The sequence below is a fragment of the Typopeltis vanoorti genome, chromosome 22 (assembly GCF_054136105.1).
Source record: "Typopeltis vanoorti isolate ZY-2024b chromosome 22, IOZ_Tvanoo_1.0, whole genome shotgun sequence".
Taxonomy (NCBI): domain Eukaryota; kingdom Metazoa; phylum Arthropoda; class Arachnida; order Uropygi; family Thelyphonidae; genus Typopeltis; species Typopeltis vanoorti.
In genome coordinates, this window is record NC_143570.1 from 88,474,377 (window position 1) to 88,491,899 (window position 17,523).

A 17,523-nucleotide genomic window follows, 5' to 3' on the forward strand; every position below is an offset into this window, starting at 1 on the left:
AGATCATGTTTTAGTAATCTACTTACTTATTACAATAAGGTGACAGCTTCCATGGACAGAGAAGGATATACAGTAATATACTTAGATTTCGCAAAGGCTTTTGATAGATTACCTCATGATAAGTTGACAGTCAAACTGGAGTAGATGGGGTTGGATATTAGATTGGTGCATTGGATTGGAGACTGGCTATCTTATAGGTATCAACAAGTTGTGTATGGGAGAGCGATATCCAGGAAAAGGAAAGTTACTAGTGGTGTGCCTCAGGGGTCTGTTTTAGGGCCATTGCTGTTTAACTTGTATATTAATGATATTGAAACAGCTGCTGAAGAGATAGGTTTTGTGGAAGGGAAAAGAATTAAAAAGCCATGGATTACAAATGAAATGATAAGAAAAATGGAAGAAAGAAGAAGATGGAAAAATGTAAACACTGAAGAGGAAAGAAGAAAATACAAAGTATTAAATAATGAACTGAGAAGAGAAACTGATAAAGCAAGAGAGGAATGGTTGAAAACAGAATGCAAAGAAATTGAAGAAATGGAAAAAAGGGGACGATATGATAAAATGTTTGAAAAAGCAAAAGAAATTACAAATATTAAAAAAAGCATAAGAAATCTGCCATTAGAAGATAAGCAAGGAAAACTGATTTATGATATTGAAATACAGGGTGAAGATGGAAGGAATACATCGAAGAACTTTACGCAAAAAATGAATGACCGATAAAAATTGAATTGGAAGAGAAAAATGAAATCTCAACAGAAGAAAGAGGGTTTGAAATACTAAAGAGAGAAGTAAAAACAGCAAGTAAAGAATTAAAAAGTGGAAAGATGGAAGGAGTGGATGGAATTCCTAGTGAAATCCTAAAACAACTGGAGAACAAAGGTATAACAGAAACATGAAAACTCTGCAATCTCATTTACAAAACAGGAGTATGGCCTAAAGATTTCACAGAGAGTATTCTTATACCAATTGAAAAGAAAAGCAATCCTGCTAAGTGCAGTGACTACAGAACTATAAGCATACTCTCGCATGCCTCCAAAGTACTGCTAAGAATATTAAATCAAAGATTGTATAATAGAATAATAAATTTAGTTTAATCCTTTATCCAAGTGTGAGCAAACAAAGTTTGCACCTGAAAGTATCTTCAGGACTGAGGTAAGGTGGTACAACACCAGGAAAACTAATTGCAAAGGTGGAGCAAGCTACCAACACTCCTATCTCAGTATCTCCAATAATGCAAAACACATCTCCTTGCGGATATGTCTAATGTTATGCATTAAGGGAAGGGCCACTACCCAGACTAGATTGCCTTTATTGAGGTAGATTGGGAGTTTATATCTCTTCATCATTGGCCTCTTTAGAGTCAAAAAAGTTGTGCTGAGATTCAGCTTGATAGTGAGAAAGGAGGAGAAGGATAGAGTGGATAGTAGTAGATAGTTAAAAGAGGCCTCAGTCGATCTACTTGGCCTGACTTAAATGCCAGCACCAACCAGATCTTCGATATTATCTCCCTCCATCCGTTCTTTTCTGTGTTCCCCGGCCATCCACCTCTTCAGATGTCTGGCCGATGAAAGAAGTGAAAAACAAATGCAGGAAGACACACATAAATTGAAAAGCAAAAGGAACTAGGACACACAGAAAACAGACCAATAAAAGAGCTAAGACACACATAAAATAGGACAACAAAAGTCAGTGAAATAACAGAATAGTACTGTAGGAACGGGGGAAGAGCCTGGCCCGAGTGATGCAGCCCACAAGGAGCTGCACCGCCTCGCTGTAAGCCTTCGCCGCACGGGTTCTCAGGTCTGCCCCCTCCTGTGAACTAGATATGAACAAGAAAGTCTAAAAATGAACGAGAATTTTATTATTATTTTTTTTTTAATTTGATCCTTCCCTGATTTTCTCGAGTACCTTTTCTTCAAATAGTTTTGCAACGTTTTCTAGAAATTTGACAAATAATGTCGCCTCTTCATCCGTTAGATTTAATAGTTTCTGCATATCGATTGGTTTCCAGTGCAGTCTGTGGTAAATATGGTCTCCCCATTTTATCGATATCCGATTGTTATTCATCTCGTCCGCATATTGTATTTTAGGATATCCCAATTCCGTTAGTGCCGTAGTCACTTTTTCCAATAACTCTGGATTCATAATATATGTCGAATTGATGGCGGGCTTGAGATCCCAATTGAACAGTATGTTTTCTTCAGATTTTTCGACAGCTGTTTCGTTTTCCTGTTCGTCCTCAGAACTTGACGTTTCTATTGGACTTTCGGTGTTCGGCTTGGTTCTTTTATTTTCTTCTTCTTCTGGTGTGATAGGTCTTTTCGTTGTATTGGTACTGGTTTCCATTTCCTCTAATTCTGTGCTATTTTGAGAGTTCTCTGTTGTGAGTTCTGGCCTGAGTACTGGAATGGCTACAGCCGCAGGTATTATGGCACCTCCTGCTCTTTCAGCAAGCGTCCTGTTAGGGCAAACATTAACTTTGTGAGTTTCGTCTCCGCATTTCCGGCAAGATGCTTCGCATTGCGCTAAGGCATGTCCTGTCAGCATGCAGTTCCTGCACTTATTTGTGGGGCAGTCAGCACCCAAATGCTCAGGTGATCCGCACTTAAAGCATAGTCGCTTTACGCCAGGGTAGCTAACCATTACCCTGGCTGATCCTATCTGATTGAAATTCGGAATTTCTGCCTTCATCATGACAGAAAAGGTGACTTCTCCTGACTTCCATTGAGGGAAGTCAGCGTCCGTGCCAATTTTTATGTCACGCACGGCTCCCCATTTCGAGAACACTTTAGGTATGATGTCAGTGTCTTCTTTGAGGTATTCTAGCGGGAACCAATCTATTCTTACTCTTTTGGAAAGACTTCCCACTACAAAAGGGTGAAAAATTTTACCATGACACTCTACTCCTTTCAGTAGTTTTTCTCTAGTTACAGCGTTTTTGCAGACAAGTTGAAGCTCCCCCCCCCCTTCCCCGTAAGGGGTAAAACCAGAAATGTTGTCTGCCCCGACATAGTTAATTATAGTCGTCGCAAACGTTCTCTTTTCAATATTAGCATCAATTTTGAACCCAAGGGTTCTTACCCTCGGTAAAACCGAAGACATTACTTAAACAAAGAAAGGAAGAAGACGTTCCAAGGATAGTCTAATCCTATAAAGTAGCGGAATGCCGTGTATAGGCTTAAAAAACCACAAAAAGAACAAAGAAATCTTACCAAGGCAGGTCCCTGTTGGTAGCAGAACTTCAATCGAAGCTCTCTTTTCAGTTCTCCTAAACTGTTGCTGGAATCCACTGGAACAGGTTTGAAGAAGAAATGGAACATGGAGTTTTCTCTCGGGGCTGCTGAAAACGGGTCTCTTCAGTGGGAGCCAGGCCCAAGTGGAGATACCAGGCAGAAGCATTAGCAGGTCATCTCTACCTATAGGAGTTGTCAAATGGTGTGCCACCCTTTTTTAATAAATTACTCTGGATTTGGAGAAAGGTGTTGAAAGTTTATTTTTCACTTGGTTAGAGTATAATAAATTTAGTTTAATCTTTTATCCAAGTGTGAGCAAACAAAGTTTGCACCTTTGCACCACCTTACCCCAGTCCTGAAGATACTTTCAGGTGCAAACTTTGTTTGCTCACACTTGGATAAAGGATTAAACTAAATTTATTATACTCTAACCAAGTGAAAAATAAACTTTCAACATTGTATAATAGAGTGGAGTATTTTCTTGGGGATGATCAATTTGGATTTAGAAAAGACAGAGGAACCAGAGATGCAATTGGAGTAATGAGAATCATATGTGAAAGGAATATAGAAGTAAATAAAGTAGTTTATATTTGTTTCATCGACCTTGAAAAAACGTTTGACATGGTGAAATGGGAAAATCTGATGGAAATATTACAAAATAGGTTTAGATTAGAGAGACTGGAGGTTAATAGCTGAATTATATATGAACCAGACAGCCATAATAAAGACAAAAGTAGGAAAAACTAAAAAATGTGTGATTGGCAGAGTGTAAGACAGGGATGCTGCCCGTCACCGACGCTGTTCAATATATTTGCAGAAGAAATGATAAAAGAAGCATTTTATGAAGAGGAAAGAGGAATCACTATTGGAGGAAGAACAATACAAAATATTAATTTGCAGATGATCAAGCAATATTAGCTAATACTGAAGATGAACTACAGCACCTAATGCAAAAATTTGAAAATATATGCAAGAAATATGGTATGAAAATTAACACAAAGAAAACAAAAGTGATGAGAGTCTCCAGGAAACCAGGAAGTATCAAGGTGATGATGAATGTAAGTGTAGAGCAAGTGAGACAATACAAATACCTTGGTAGTATAATACAAGAAAATGGAAAATATGACATGGAAATAAAAGAAAGAATTAACAAATGAAAATATGCCTTCTATAGCAAGAAAAATTTGTTTATTAATAAAATGAATAAAAATCTAAAGAAAAGTGCTATATTTTTAGAGTACATGGGTCAGAAACATGGACAATTAGGAAAAAAGAAGCTAAAATGTTGGAGGCATTTGAAATGTGGTTATGGAGAAGAATGGAGAAAATAAAGTGGACTGAAAAAATCACCAATGAAGAAATATTACAAAGAGTTGAAGAAGAAAGGAATTTACTAAAGACCATAAGAAGAAGAAAGCATAACTGGATAGGACATGTATTAAGAGGAGACAGCCTACTGAAAAGAATGATAGAAGGGAAAATTGAAGGAAAGCGACCAAGAGGAAGAAGACGACTAATGATGCTTGATGATATAATGGGAACAAGAAGATATCAGGAAATGAAAGAGGAAGCAAGAGACAGAGGAAATTGGGGGAAGAGAATCTGCTGAGCTATACCATTGGACCTGTCAAGAGACAGAACTCTAATGATGATAATGATATTGGTGAAGATTTGGATGGAAACATTCAGTTGTTTACAGATGATGCAAAGTTGGGACGAACCATGAAGAGTAGAGAGGTTGTTGTGGCCTTACAAGAAGACTTGAATAAATTGAGTGATTGGGAATGGGGATTCCCAATCACTCAATTTATTTTTTGTTTTTTTTTTTCAATTCATTTTTGTTTTCCAAATTTTAAAATTTGGAAAACAAAAATGGGATGCAGAATTTATGCTTGGTGAGAATATATTGTTGGAGGTAGAGGAAATAAGAGATATGGGGATGATAGTAGATAAGGATCTAAAATTTAGGGGATACATCACCAAAATTTTGAAGACAACACAAAGGCTTCTGGGAATGATGTGGAGGACACTGATTTGTAGAAGTAGGGAGACTCTTGTTCCATTGTATGAGGCTTTGAGTAGGCCACACATGGATTATTGTGCCCAGATTTGGTCACCTGGTTTTCAGAAGGATGAAGAGATGTTTGATAAGTTCCAGAGGCGACTGACTAAGGTAGTTTCTGACCTCTGGAATGTCGAGTATGAGGAAAGATTGAGAAGATGCAACTTGCAGAGTCTAGTGGACAGAAGGAGGAGGAGGAGAGATATGATAGAGACCTACAAGTTATTAAGGGGTTGTTATAGAATCAATGCTGGAGCGGTTCTACAGAAAGTAGTGGGAGATCAGGGGAGAACCAGAGGTCATCCCCAGAAGCTGTATAAAGAGTGTGTGAGTAGGAGAGTGAGAAGCAGGTTTTTTTCATGCACATTTGTGAATGATTGGAATGGAATGCCTTGCCTTGAGAGTGTGATGTCTACAGAGAATTGGAGTGTGTTTAAAGCACGGTATGATGAGCTGTGTGTTTGATAAAAGGAACTCCTAGATGAGTCTTGGGTAATAATAATAAAAACAGTAACTTCTTCAATCGCTTATGACCTTCCATGTTCAGATGCAACCCATCTCTTGCATACAGCTGTCTTTTGCCTTCAAACACACTCCAGACAAACAAGTTCCAGATCTCTGTTTTTGCACATTCTTGCAATCATATCATTCATTATCATCACTCATCTGCTTAACTCATAATTGTCAAAAAGAGGCAGCACACACAATATAATAAATTTAGTTTAATCCTTTATCCAAGTGTAAGCAAACAAAGCTTGCACCTGAAGTATCTTCAGGATGGAGGCAGCTCATGGTAAAGGTGGACCAAGCTCTCATCACTCCTTGTCTTAGTATCTCCCATAATGCAAAGCACATCTCCTTGCGGACATGTATAATGCTAGGCATTAAGGGAAGGACCACTGCCTCAGTCCTGAAGATACTTCAGGTACAAACTTTGTTTGTTTACACTTGGATAAAGGATTAAACTAAATTTATTATAGTCTAACCAAGTTGAAAAAAACTTCCAGCATCTTTCTCTAAATCCAGAGTAATTTAATAATAAAGTGAAACACCTTAGGCAACTCGTATAGGTATATATGACTTCTCCATTGCTTCCATCTTAGTATCACCACCTCTGGGTCTGGCTCCCACTGACGAGACCTCAATAAAGGTCGAAACCGGTCTGAGTAGTGGCCCTTCCCTTGATGCATAGCATTATACATGTCATTAGTATCACTCCTTGTCTTAGTATCTTAGGAGATACTAAGACAAGGAGTGATGAGAGCTTGGTCCACCTTTACCACGAGTTGCCTCGGTCCTGAAGATATTCAGGTGCAAACTTGGTTTGCTTACAGATAAAGGATTAAACTAAATTTATTATAGTCTAACTAAGTGGAAAAAAACTTCCAACAGCACACACACACACACACACACACAAACACACACACACACACACACACACACACACACACACACACACACACACACACACACACACACACACACACACACACAACTATCCTCCCTTTGACACTTTTCTCCTTCAAGATATCTAACAATGTTCTTAAATCTTTTGCTGTCCGATTAAAACTACCACTCAGGTCATTTGTACCCACCATAACTATTCTTATTTTCTGCATCATGCCCTCTCTTTATTGTTAATGCCACTCTCTCTATTGTTTCACCAGCCAAGCACTCTTCAGGCATACCACTCCCCATACCCTTAATCATAGAATCACCATATATTGTATCACTCATAACTTCATTCAAGTCCAAACAAGCATCACTCACGGCCTCATTTTCTATGCTATTCAGCATGACTCTCCTAGTTTCATTACTTTTCTTCAATGCTCTTTTACTTACTCCCTCATTCTCACGACATCTTGTTTCTTCTAGACATCTTGTGCTTTCATTCTGTTGACTCCCCATCACTCCCATACTATTTATTACTTCATAAATTATTATTATTATTATTGTTGTTCCTAGAAACTCCAAGGAGTCAACAGACTCATTGAGGGAGGCCCTACCATCATGTCAAGAACAACTATTCAACATTCACACAGTATCTATCATACCTTGCCTTGAACTCATTCACGGTCGTAGCACCCACAACAGACTCTGGAAGCTTATTCCACTCATTCACCACTCCCAAGTAAAAAACCTAGCTCTAACACCCTTGTCAACCACGCTCTTGCCCAGCTTCCATGCATGGCCCCTAGTCCTCCCACCACCAGTCATATTTTCAAAAATATCTTCTGGATCAATCTTATAAAAACCCTTCAGTAATTTGAATGTATCAATCATATCACCCCTCCTTCGCCTATCGTCCAATTTCTGCAACCCACAAATCCTCAACCTATTCTCATAAGGTTCATTCCACAGACCTGCTATCATCTTGGTCACTCGTCTCTGGACCCTCTCCACTTCCTCCCCATCACGAAGAAACCCTGGTGCCCATAACTGGGCACAGAAGTCCAGATGGGGTCTTATCAAGGCTCAATACAGAGGAACAACAACTTGTTTGTCTCTGCATGTTAAAGTATTTTTCAGAAGCCAAGTGATTTGGTGAGCTGTTTTAGTCACTTTTGCAATGTGCCCCCTAAACTTCAACTCCCTATCCACCAACACTCCCAAATCCCTGGCCTCATCAATCTCCTGGAGTACGGTTCCACCAATGCGATATACTGCTGCTATTCTTTTCACCCCAAAGTGCATAACCTTACACTTTGCCACATTAAATTGACATCCATTTTTCCTAGCCCAGTCCTCCAAACTATCCAAATCATCCTGTAAAATTTTGACATCCTGTGCACTCACAATTGCTCTACCCAACTTTGCATCATCAGCAAACAAGTGAACACTTCCTCTCAAATCCTTTCCAATATCATTGATGAACAAATTGAAAAGCAGTGGTCCAAGAACAGAGCCCTTTGGCACTCCACTAGTCACAAGACGTCTTTTAGACTCCACTCCTGAATAAACCACTCTCTGGTATCTCTCCTTCAACCACCCTCCTATCCATCTCACCAACCCTATATCTATCCCCATCTGCTCCAGTTTACTGATTAGGGTTCCATGTGGTATCCTATCAAAGGCCTTGGCAAGGTCCAGTAGTATCACTGTAAACCCATTACCCCGATCACCAATCATCAATCACCAAACACTTTCCCATACTTAATCCTGTTCTAGTAACTTTAGCTGAAAGTACTAATTTCTTTCAGCTAAAGTAATCTCTGTAGTCCTAATTACTCTATTCAACACATTTAACTCAGTTTTAATTTCCAGAACCTCCTTACTGAGCACTTCCAATTCCTCTTGCAGAAGATGGTCATTTTTCATTTTCAGAAACTCCTGCCAAAGTTCTGCTATGGTCCCGACGTCTGCGTCCATTCCTAATCATTCCAGTCTATCCCGACACTTCTCACATACGTCAACGTTTTCATTCTTCTCATTTAGCTAAACAGTCCACAGATCCTCTACATTGTTCGGCGTATACCTATAGCAGTTTCCGCAATGCATCCATTGCGAAAAATCCAAGGCAGAGCCAGACTTTCGTATAGAAGTTCTCTGAGCCGCTGACGTATGTCTCTTGTTGGACGCCATCTTTAGATGCTGAAGTAGTGAAACAAACAGCAGTGAAAACACAATATATACAACAGAGTTTCAAACAATAATATCACTGAAGGACACTTGTACCAACCGAAGCACAACTGCAGCACAATTTGAGACAAAAAGCCACACTATACTTTAATTTAAAAACCTGTTTTCTAGCATAACTCAACACGACCACCATGTTCATTAGCGACACTAGCACCACCTCTCTTTTTAGTAAACAGAGTTCTTATACTTCACCAGTCATGATGTTTTAAGCTTGTGTGTCTGCATATATATATATATATATATATATATATACATACTCCTGGAGACAGCTTCAATATAAATGCTGAAATGTTCAGTTAAACTGTTATTGTTAATATATTTTTATTCTCCAGATTGTAGTTGAATCTATTACAGTGACTGTTGTACAAGAGTATGCTGAAAAGTTGTGACAATCACCGTCAAGGAATTGACATGTCTTCTTATATATCCTGAAGAAAAAAGAACAAATTATTCATTTTGATGAAAATGAATAATTTGTAATTCCATGCAAAGAAACCACTCCTCACCCTCTTTCTCACAGTTTTCTTTCGCAACTTCCAGGGATGGCCCCTTGTTATGCTTCTTCCTGCTGTTCAATCAACCGAGAGAACTCCCCCAGTGTCAACCCTGTAACCACCTCTCAACAGTTTAAAAGTCTCAATCATATCACCCCTACTTCTTCTATCCACCAAACTCTGCAGTACACACTCTCTCAGCCAATCTTCATAACTAACATTGTACAGTCCCGACACCATCTTTGTTATCTGCCTTTGTACCCTTTCCACAGTTAATTTATCCCCTTCAAATCATGGGGACTAGATCTGAGAACAATAGTCTAAGTGTGGTCTGATCAGAGTCTTATACAACGGAATGATAACCATTTTATCTGTGCAGGCCAGTGTCCTCATTATTGCAGCAATCCTCTGTTTTACCTTCACTACCTTTGCAATATGTCCCCTAAATTTCAGGTTTCTATTGATCATCAAACCCAGATCTCTTGTCTCTCCTACTTCCTTCAGTTTAACTCCTCCCATAGAGTATGCAGCGTCCCATCGATGTGTCCCAAACCTCAAGACCCTACATTTTGCTGCATTAAACTGACACCCCAATTCATTTGCTCATCTATCTAGCTTATTCAAATCCTCTTGCAGGGCTACCACATCTGCACTATTACTAATAACCCTTTGCAGCTTTGCATCATCTGCAAACAACCGAATATCCTCTTGCAATCCATGTACAATGTCATTGATATAAAGGCAAAACAATATTGGTCCCAGTACTGAGCCCTGTGGATCGCCACTTGTAACCTTCTGCCTCTTTGATATTGCTCCACCATACACAACTCTCTGATACATATCGGACAGCCAATCCTGTTGACCAATCTGACATCCAGACCCATGTGCTGCAACTTGAATATCAGCTTATCATGTTGCACCCTATCAAATGCCTTTGCTAAGTCTAGGAAAATGGCAGTATATGCCTTTCCCTCATCTAATGCTCTTGTAACTTTATCATAAAAAGCTAGCATATTGCTAAAACAAGAGCGCCCCTTCACAAATCCATGATGACTCTCGCTGTTTATCATTTTTGTTTTTGGTGTTTATCGAAACTTTTCAGTCCCACCTCATACATTATCCAATCTTTTGAGAGAGGATAATGTCACATTACAAAGCATACAGTAGTATTTTCTGGCTAAAAGACTGATGTCATAACTCTTCTTTATTTTTTTTCTTATAATGCAGTAGATTTTTGAGTAGGAAACTTTTCTTACAAGCTAGCAATTATTAAAAGATTTTAAAATGGGCAGTATTGGATTTTAATTGTTCTCATTAAAATTATTGCAGAATGTATCTTTAATTGATATTTTCTCTTTCTGTTAGTATTTAATCAATATCACTGCAATTGAAGATTATCCCCGATACAAGTATAGAGGAATGCTTTTGGACACATCACGTCACTTCCTGCCAATTAAAATTTTAGAACAGAATCTAGTGAGTAGAATTTTAAATGAAAAAAAAAAATCATTTATGAATGTTCAATAATTTCTATGCTGTACTAAATTAAAGTTCTTGGATATAATGCTAAATTTGAACTAAATAAGTTAAATTAAAGTTAAGGTTTGAGTTAAAATTAAGTTAAAGTTTGAGCTAAATAAGGAAGGTGCCACTAGGTAGTGAGCATATGAAAATATCACCTGTACAGGCTTCAGCAAGATAAGGTGATTACATATTTACTGTGTGATGATATTCTGTAATTTTTAGACTATATATTGCTGTGTAATGTTTGGGATTGGTATGTGGTGTTTGGTTAAATTTACAGATAGTAATACAATATTTTAAATTATATATTTGATGCCATTGTATGAGGCCTCATATCGATTATTGTGCACATTGGTCACCAGGTTTTCATGGTAACCAGGATATGTTGGAAAGGGTCCAGAGAAGATTCACAAAGGCAGTCAATAGTCTTTGGAATGTGGAGTATGAGGACAGATTGAGAAAATGTAAGTTGCAGAGCCTCGTGAATAGGAGCAAGAGGGGGGGGGGATATGACCGAGACATATAAGCTAGTCAGAGGTTGTTATTGGGTTGACATGGAAGAGATTTTTCATAGAATGGGAGAGGGGGTAACACAAGAAGTCATTGCTGGAAACTGTATGAGGAGGGTGTGAGCAGAGGTGTATGAGTATGTTCTGGGTGTAGACACATTGAATCAGTTTAAAGCACGGTTGGATGAGCATTGTGTGCAATAGTGCGTACCTCCTATGATGAGTTTCTGACTCCATGCAAGTCAAGTGTTGATAATAATAATAACAATAATAATATTTCTTTTTTTTCTCTGGGACAAAATGGTGATGAGAGGGAGATCTTTGCCTAAGTTGGTACAATAGACAAATTGAATGGCGTGATTTTTCAAGAATGGTACAGTGTGTTGTGAGTGTAATATGTATGCATGGGGAGATGAATATATAGGAAGTGAGACATGCTGGTGAAACACAAGGCTTGTTTGAATCAGAGATGGCATAGTAATTGAAGTGAATTTCAAGGAAGCATGTGCAGGTATTAAGAAATCAAAAATGATGAGGAAGAAAAGAGTGCAACTGACAATAAGAAAGTATGAGAATGAGAGCGAAAAAAAGAGTGCAATTAATGGTGAAATAATGAGCAAGGCTAGTGATGGTAAGATAGCAAGAGTGAATGATTGAAAAAATGATGGAAGATTTGAAATCAGAGTTGAAGATGAGGCAAGAGGTGAAATGTGTACAAAGCGAAAATTTGTGAAGAGAAAGAAATACAGTTTGTGTGCGATCTATTTAGTGAAGGACTGTGTATGAATGGTTTTGGTGAAAGTCATTTGGAGAGGCTGCTGCTGCTGGGAAAAAAAAAAAGTAACGAATGCAGAGAACTCCTTGCTTACTTGAGTAAGTAGCATGATTGTGGAAAATGAGAGATGGGGAGGTTGGAAGGGGGAGAAGTCAGGAAGTACAGGGGAATACAGCATAGGAAAGAATGTGTGCAGACAAGTAAGGAATGGGATGACCTTGGATGTGAGGGATCATTTGTGTCTGGAGAGGATTTCGGGATCAGAAATGTAAGAGGGGAATGGTTGGAGAAAGGTATGGAGGTCATATCTAATATATTGGTGTCAATGGAACTTGTTAGAGACCCAGAAATGAACTATTATGTTTGTTTACAAATACCAGAAGTATCAGAAATAACAAAATGGTTGAATTGATCGAGTTTGTTCATGCAAAAATTGTTGGAGTAAGTGAGGCATAGTTGGATGAGGATGACATTGTGGATAGAAATAGAGTAGTGTATGATGTTTTTGGTTAACATAAAAATAGAGGGAAAAAAAGAGTGGTAGAGTGCTGTTGATGATAAAAAAAGGAGTTGTACCTGTGCAGTCTAGTAATGCAAAAGGGTAATAGTAGCAGTAGTTTTGAGATGGTATGGTGTGCGATAGAGATGAATAGAATGAAATAGTTGTTGGATGTTGCTATAAACCTGGTAATGTAGAGGGCATTCACAAACAGATGGGATTGCATAATACACTTCTGAGTTGGATCAGTGACTGGCTGTCAGATAGGTATCAGAAAGTTGTATATGGGGGTGCAGATCCCAAGGTGATCATTATGGGTGATTTTAATTATGGCACAATAGTACATGTGTGGTCTGATCAGAGCACATATATAATGGAATATTATTATTATTATTATTCAGGCCTCCATGGAGTCAAAAGACTCATCGTGGGAGCTTCCTAAGAAACAAAGTCTATCAAAACTCATCGAGGGGAGGTCCCCCCTAAGAAACACAAAGTCTGCCATACCACTCCTTGAACTCATTGACCGTTCTCGCTCTCACCACTCCATCAGGCAATGCATTCCATATCTGCTGGTCTTTATATAATGTAATATCTTCTAGTTGGTATCCTTCTCAGTATTGCAGCAATCCTCTAGGCCAGTGGTTCCCAACCTTTTTCCACTTGTGTACCCCTTTTAAACATTTCTATAAATTGTACCCCTTTTTTTAAAATAGCTGTTTTTAAATACTGACACTTTTGTACATTGCCTATTCAGTGCATTTTGTTTACTTTATTTGTTTTTCTGTCATTACTGATTATTTTTCGTGTACCCCTGAATGGCCCAGCACATACCTCCGGGGGTACATGTACCACCGGTTCAGAACCGATGCGCTAGGCTACTTTCATCACTTTCGCAATATGTCTCTTTAAGTTCAAGTTTCTATCAATCATCACTCCCAAGTTCACTTGTCTGTTCCCCCTCCACTTCCTACAGTATTGTTCTTCAAACAGAGCCCTTCCCACCGATGTGTCCCAAACTTAAAGACTTTCATATTAGTTGAGTTAAACTGAAATTCACAATTATTTGACCATATATGTTCAGCTTATTCAAGTCCTCCTGAAGGGCTACCACATCTGCACTATTACTAATAACCATACTCAATTTAACATCTGAACACAACTGACTATTCCCTCCTGGTCTATTGACATAAAGGTTAAACAATACATGTTCCAGTACTGGTCTCTGTGAAACCCCACTTATAACCTTCTGCTTCCTTGATACTGCTCCCTCATTACAACTCTGATCTGTTCAATGCTATATATGATCTCTCACTAATTTCTCCAAAATTGTAACTACTGATGAAATACAAACTGATTTGTAGTTTCAAATGTAACATGATGCAATAGATCTTTCTCTACTTCCATTCCTTGGACAATTTTCCCTTAGCCAGACTCGGATTAAAAAGCCAAGTCAACAGAGCTGTCAGTTCTTTAGCACATTCCCTCAAAAAATATGTGGCAAAATCCCATCTAGTCCATCACTTTATTAACATCCAGACTGCTTAGTATTTAAAGTGCACTTTCCTTGTGCACTTCTAAACCCTCAAACCTTACCCATCCTTCTAAAAACCTCTTTTCCAGAATGATATACCCAATAAAGTGATCATTAAACAAGTCCACTATGTCCTCTGCAATAGTCACTCTACTCTTTTTCTAACAATGTAATTCTTATACAATCATTTCTCCTCTTATTGACCAAATGACAAAAGAATTTTGGATTGCCTTCCTTACCATGCTAGTAATTTTTCTGGCCTGAGCCTTATATTGTTCATGTACCTACTCTCCACCCCACCCCTTATACTTTTTCTATAATCTTTTCTTTCTTCTACAGTTCCTGTTTCATATTATTGATGTTCCACTTAACACCACATTTTTACTTGAGGTATACAGTTTACCATTGTTGCTAATAAATATTTCTTCACTAGTTCCCATGAAATGGTGATATCTCCCTCCAATTCTTCCACCCTTGGAACTACCCCAAGCTGATTTCTAAGATTATCATAATCACTTGCCTTATAAATCCACATGTATTCCTTTTTTCTTGATATTTCTATATCTTCTGCTTGGCATTGCTTAGTGAAACCTTGTCAAAAGTTATAGGCATTAATGAGCCTTGACTAACAGTAGATGATTTTATGGGGATAGAATGGAATGGTAAGTACTTTCAGGGAAGATAAAGAAGATAAGATGGGGGAGGGGTACTGCTGATGATAGTAGATGAATTGCAAGTGTCTTTGAAGTGTTTTTGAAGCCAGTGTCTGGAGAATGATTGAGGCCAATAAGACAAAATATATATGGTTAGGTACTGCTATAGCCAGGTGATTCCATGGATGATCTGGAAGACATGCATCAGCAAATTAGTATAATAAGTGCAAGTCAAGTAATTACTATGGAGGTTGGACAGAAGAAAATCACATGGCAGAAAAGAAATAGAATTTATTCATCTATTGAGAGATAATTATTTGAGGCTGTATGTGATGAAAGGAACTTGGAGCATGAAAGTATTGGATCTGGTCCCAGGATTAAAAGAGCTATCCACAACCAAGGTGATCACGTTGCCTCCGATTGGGGAGAGTGATCATGTGGTCTTGAATTGGACTATTTGTAAAGCATGAGGAATATTCTTTCAAGAAGATTTATGCAGAACTACAGGCAGGTGATTATGACAAACTTAGGAAGAAACTTAAAGCTGTGTCATAGCATAAAAACATACATGGGGGGAGGATGTTAGTAGTGCATGGGAGATAGTTAAGGGACATCTGGGGAAAAAAAAAAAAAAAAAAGCAATAGACCAGGTGATGGAATAGATGGTGGAGATGGTATGCATAAACAAATTGAAGAAATGAGTGGAAGGAGGGTAATTATTATGGGGGATTTCAACTATGGTAACATTGATTGGAAGGAGGAGAGGACACGTGTGAGGAAGGAAATGGATTTTATTCAATTATTAAGGGATAACTATCTGAAACAGCATGTAATTGAAAATGGGTACGAATGAATTGAAAGGTGATAAATTTTTTATGAGAGAGGACTTGAAAGTATTGTTAAAGGTAGCGAAAGAAAAGAGTGACAGAGTTAGAATGGTGAGTCTGTTACCGCGGTATGACAGAGAGGAGTTTAGAAGGAGGACCATAATCGCAAATGACATTATGCGCAGGTTATGCGGATGGTGTGGTGTGGAATTCGTGGACGTGTGGAATGAGTTTGATGTGCGAAAGGACTTATACAAGATGGATGGCCTGCATTTGAATGGACTTGGTGTGCGGAGACTGGAAAAAGTGTTGCTGAATGAAGTGAAAATTGATGTGCAGAACCAGGGAAACTAGAACTACCAAGCAGGGGGGGGGGGAGTGGATATCCAGACATCAGTGAGACAGTTGAGTGTAAAAATGTATATAATGTACCTGAGCCAGCACTAAGGACAAAAAATGGGAATGAGACATTTAGAATAACGCATCAAGATAGGGGTGGGACAAAGGGATCACTGCAATTCATGTATACTAATGCCAGGAGTATTAGGAACAAGAAGGAAGAATTTTTGGCCTTGATTGGCTCTTCCTGGCCACAGGTTATTGGCATTAGTGAAACATGGCTGACGGAAGATGATATAGTTAGTGGGATAGAATGTGTAGGTTATAGTATGTTTAGGAGGGACAGAGAGAATAAAATGGGGGGAGGGGTGTTATTGATGATAGCTGATGAACTGCAGCCCAGGAGAATTGAAGTATTGCAGGATAGTGAAAGGAGCTCATTTGAGGCTATTTGGTGTGAGATTGACACTGGCAGAATAAAATATACAGTTGGGTGCTGCTATAGACCAGGTGATGGAATGGATGGTGGAGATGGTATGCATAAACAAATTGATGAAATGAGTGGAAGGAGAGTAATTATTATGGGGGATTTCAACTATGGTAACATTGATTGGAAGGAGGAGAGGACACATGTGAGGAAGGAAATGGATTTTATTCAATTATTAAGGGATAACTATCTGAGACAGCATGTAATTGAAAATACTAGGGGTGTGAGAGTGCTTGACCTGGTAATAGTATCTGAGAATTTGACTGTAATGAATATGACCATGTTGCCACCTATTGGTGAGAGTGATCATAAGGTCTTGACCTGGGAGGTGGCTAAAGGTGTGCAATTTGTGATTAAGACAGGGTATATGTTTAATTACCGTGCTGGCAAGTATGACAAGCTTAGGAGATTGCTTGGATCAGTGCCATGGCATGTACAACTGCAAGGGCTGGACGTCGATAGAGCATGGGAAGTGGTCAAAGAGCTTTTACAGGAGGTTATGGCTGATTGTATACCTAAGGTCCGAATAGTGAAACAAGTAGGGGTTAAATGGATGAATAACACCATTACGCTTGAGCTGCAAAAAAAAAAAACAACTATGGAGGGAATTTAAAGAAAGGGGTGACCTGCAGGCACACGAACGGTATAAAGTGCAGGCCAGAAGGGTAACGAGTGTGGTAAAAACAGCAAAAGCCGATTATGAAAGGAAACTAGCTATGCAAGCAAAAGAGAATCCCAAACAGTTCTTTCAATATGCTGCAAGCAAGAAAAAAACTGTACATGGCAAAATGATTTTAAGGAATGACGATGGTAAAGAGTTCACTGAACCAGTCGATATAGTGGAGTTACTGAGCGCGCACTTTGCAAAAGTATATCATCCAGGTGGTGACGTTGAAAAAATGAAGGAACCATTAGTTTATACGGGAATTGTGATGAATGAAGTGGAGG

The 17,523-nt window shown here is 38.6% G+C and overlaps 1 protein-coding gene across 4 annotated transcripts in view; it reads left to right on the forward strand.

The window, feature by feature from the left end:
• The window catches only part of LOC150094550 (beta-hexosaminidase subunit beta-like), a 364,235-nt gene that overhangs the window by 202,803 nt on the left and 143,909 nt on the right, over positions 1-17,523 (forward strand). For all 4 annotated transcript variants that reach the window (XM_090411847.1, XM_090411846.1, XM_090411845.1 and 1 more), the window contains exon 5: positions 10,794-10,904. In XM_090411847.1, coding sequence (XP_090267973.1) covers positions 10,794-10,904 — 111 coding nt within the window. The remainder of the gene's footprint in view (positions 1-10,793; positions 10,905-17,523) is intronic.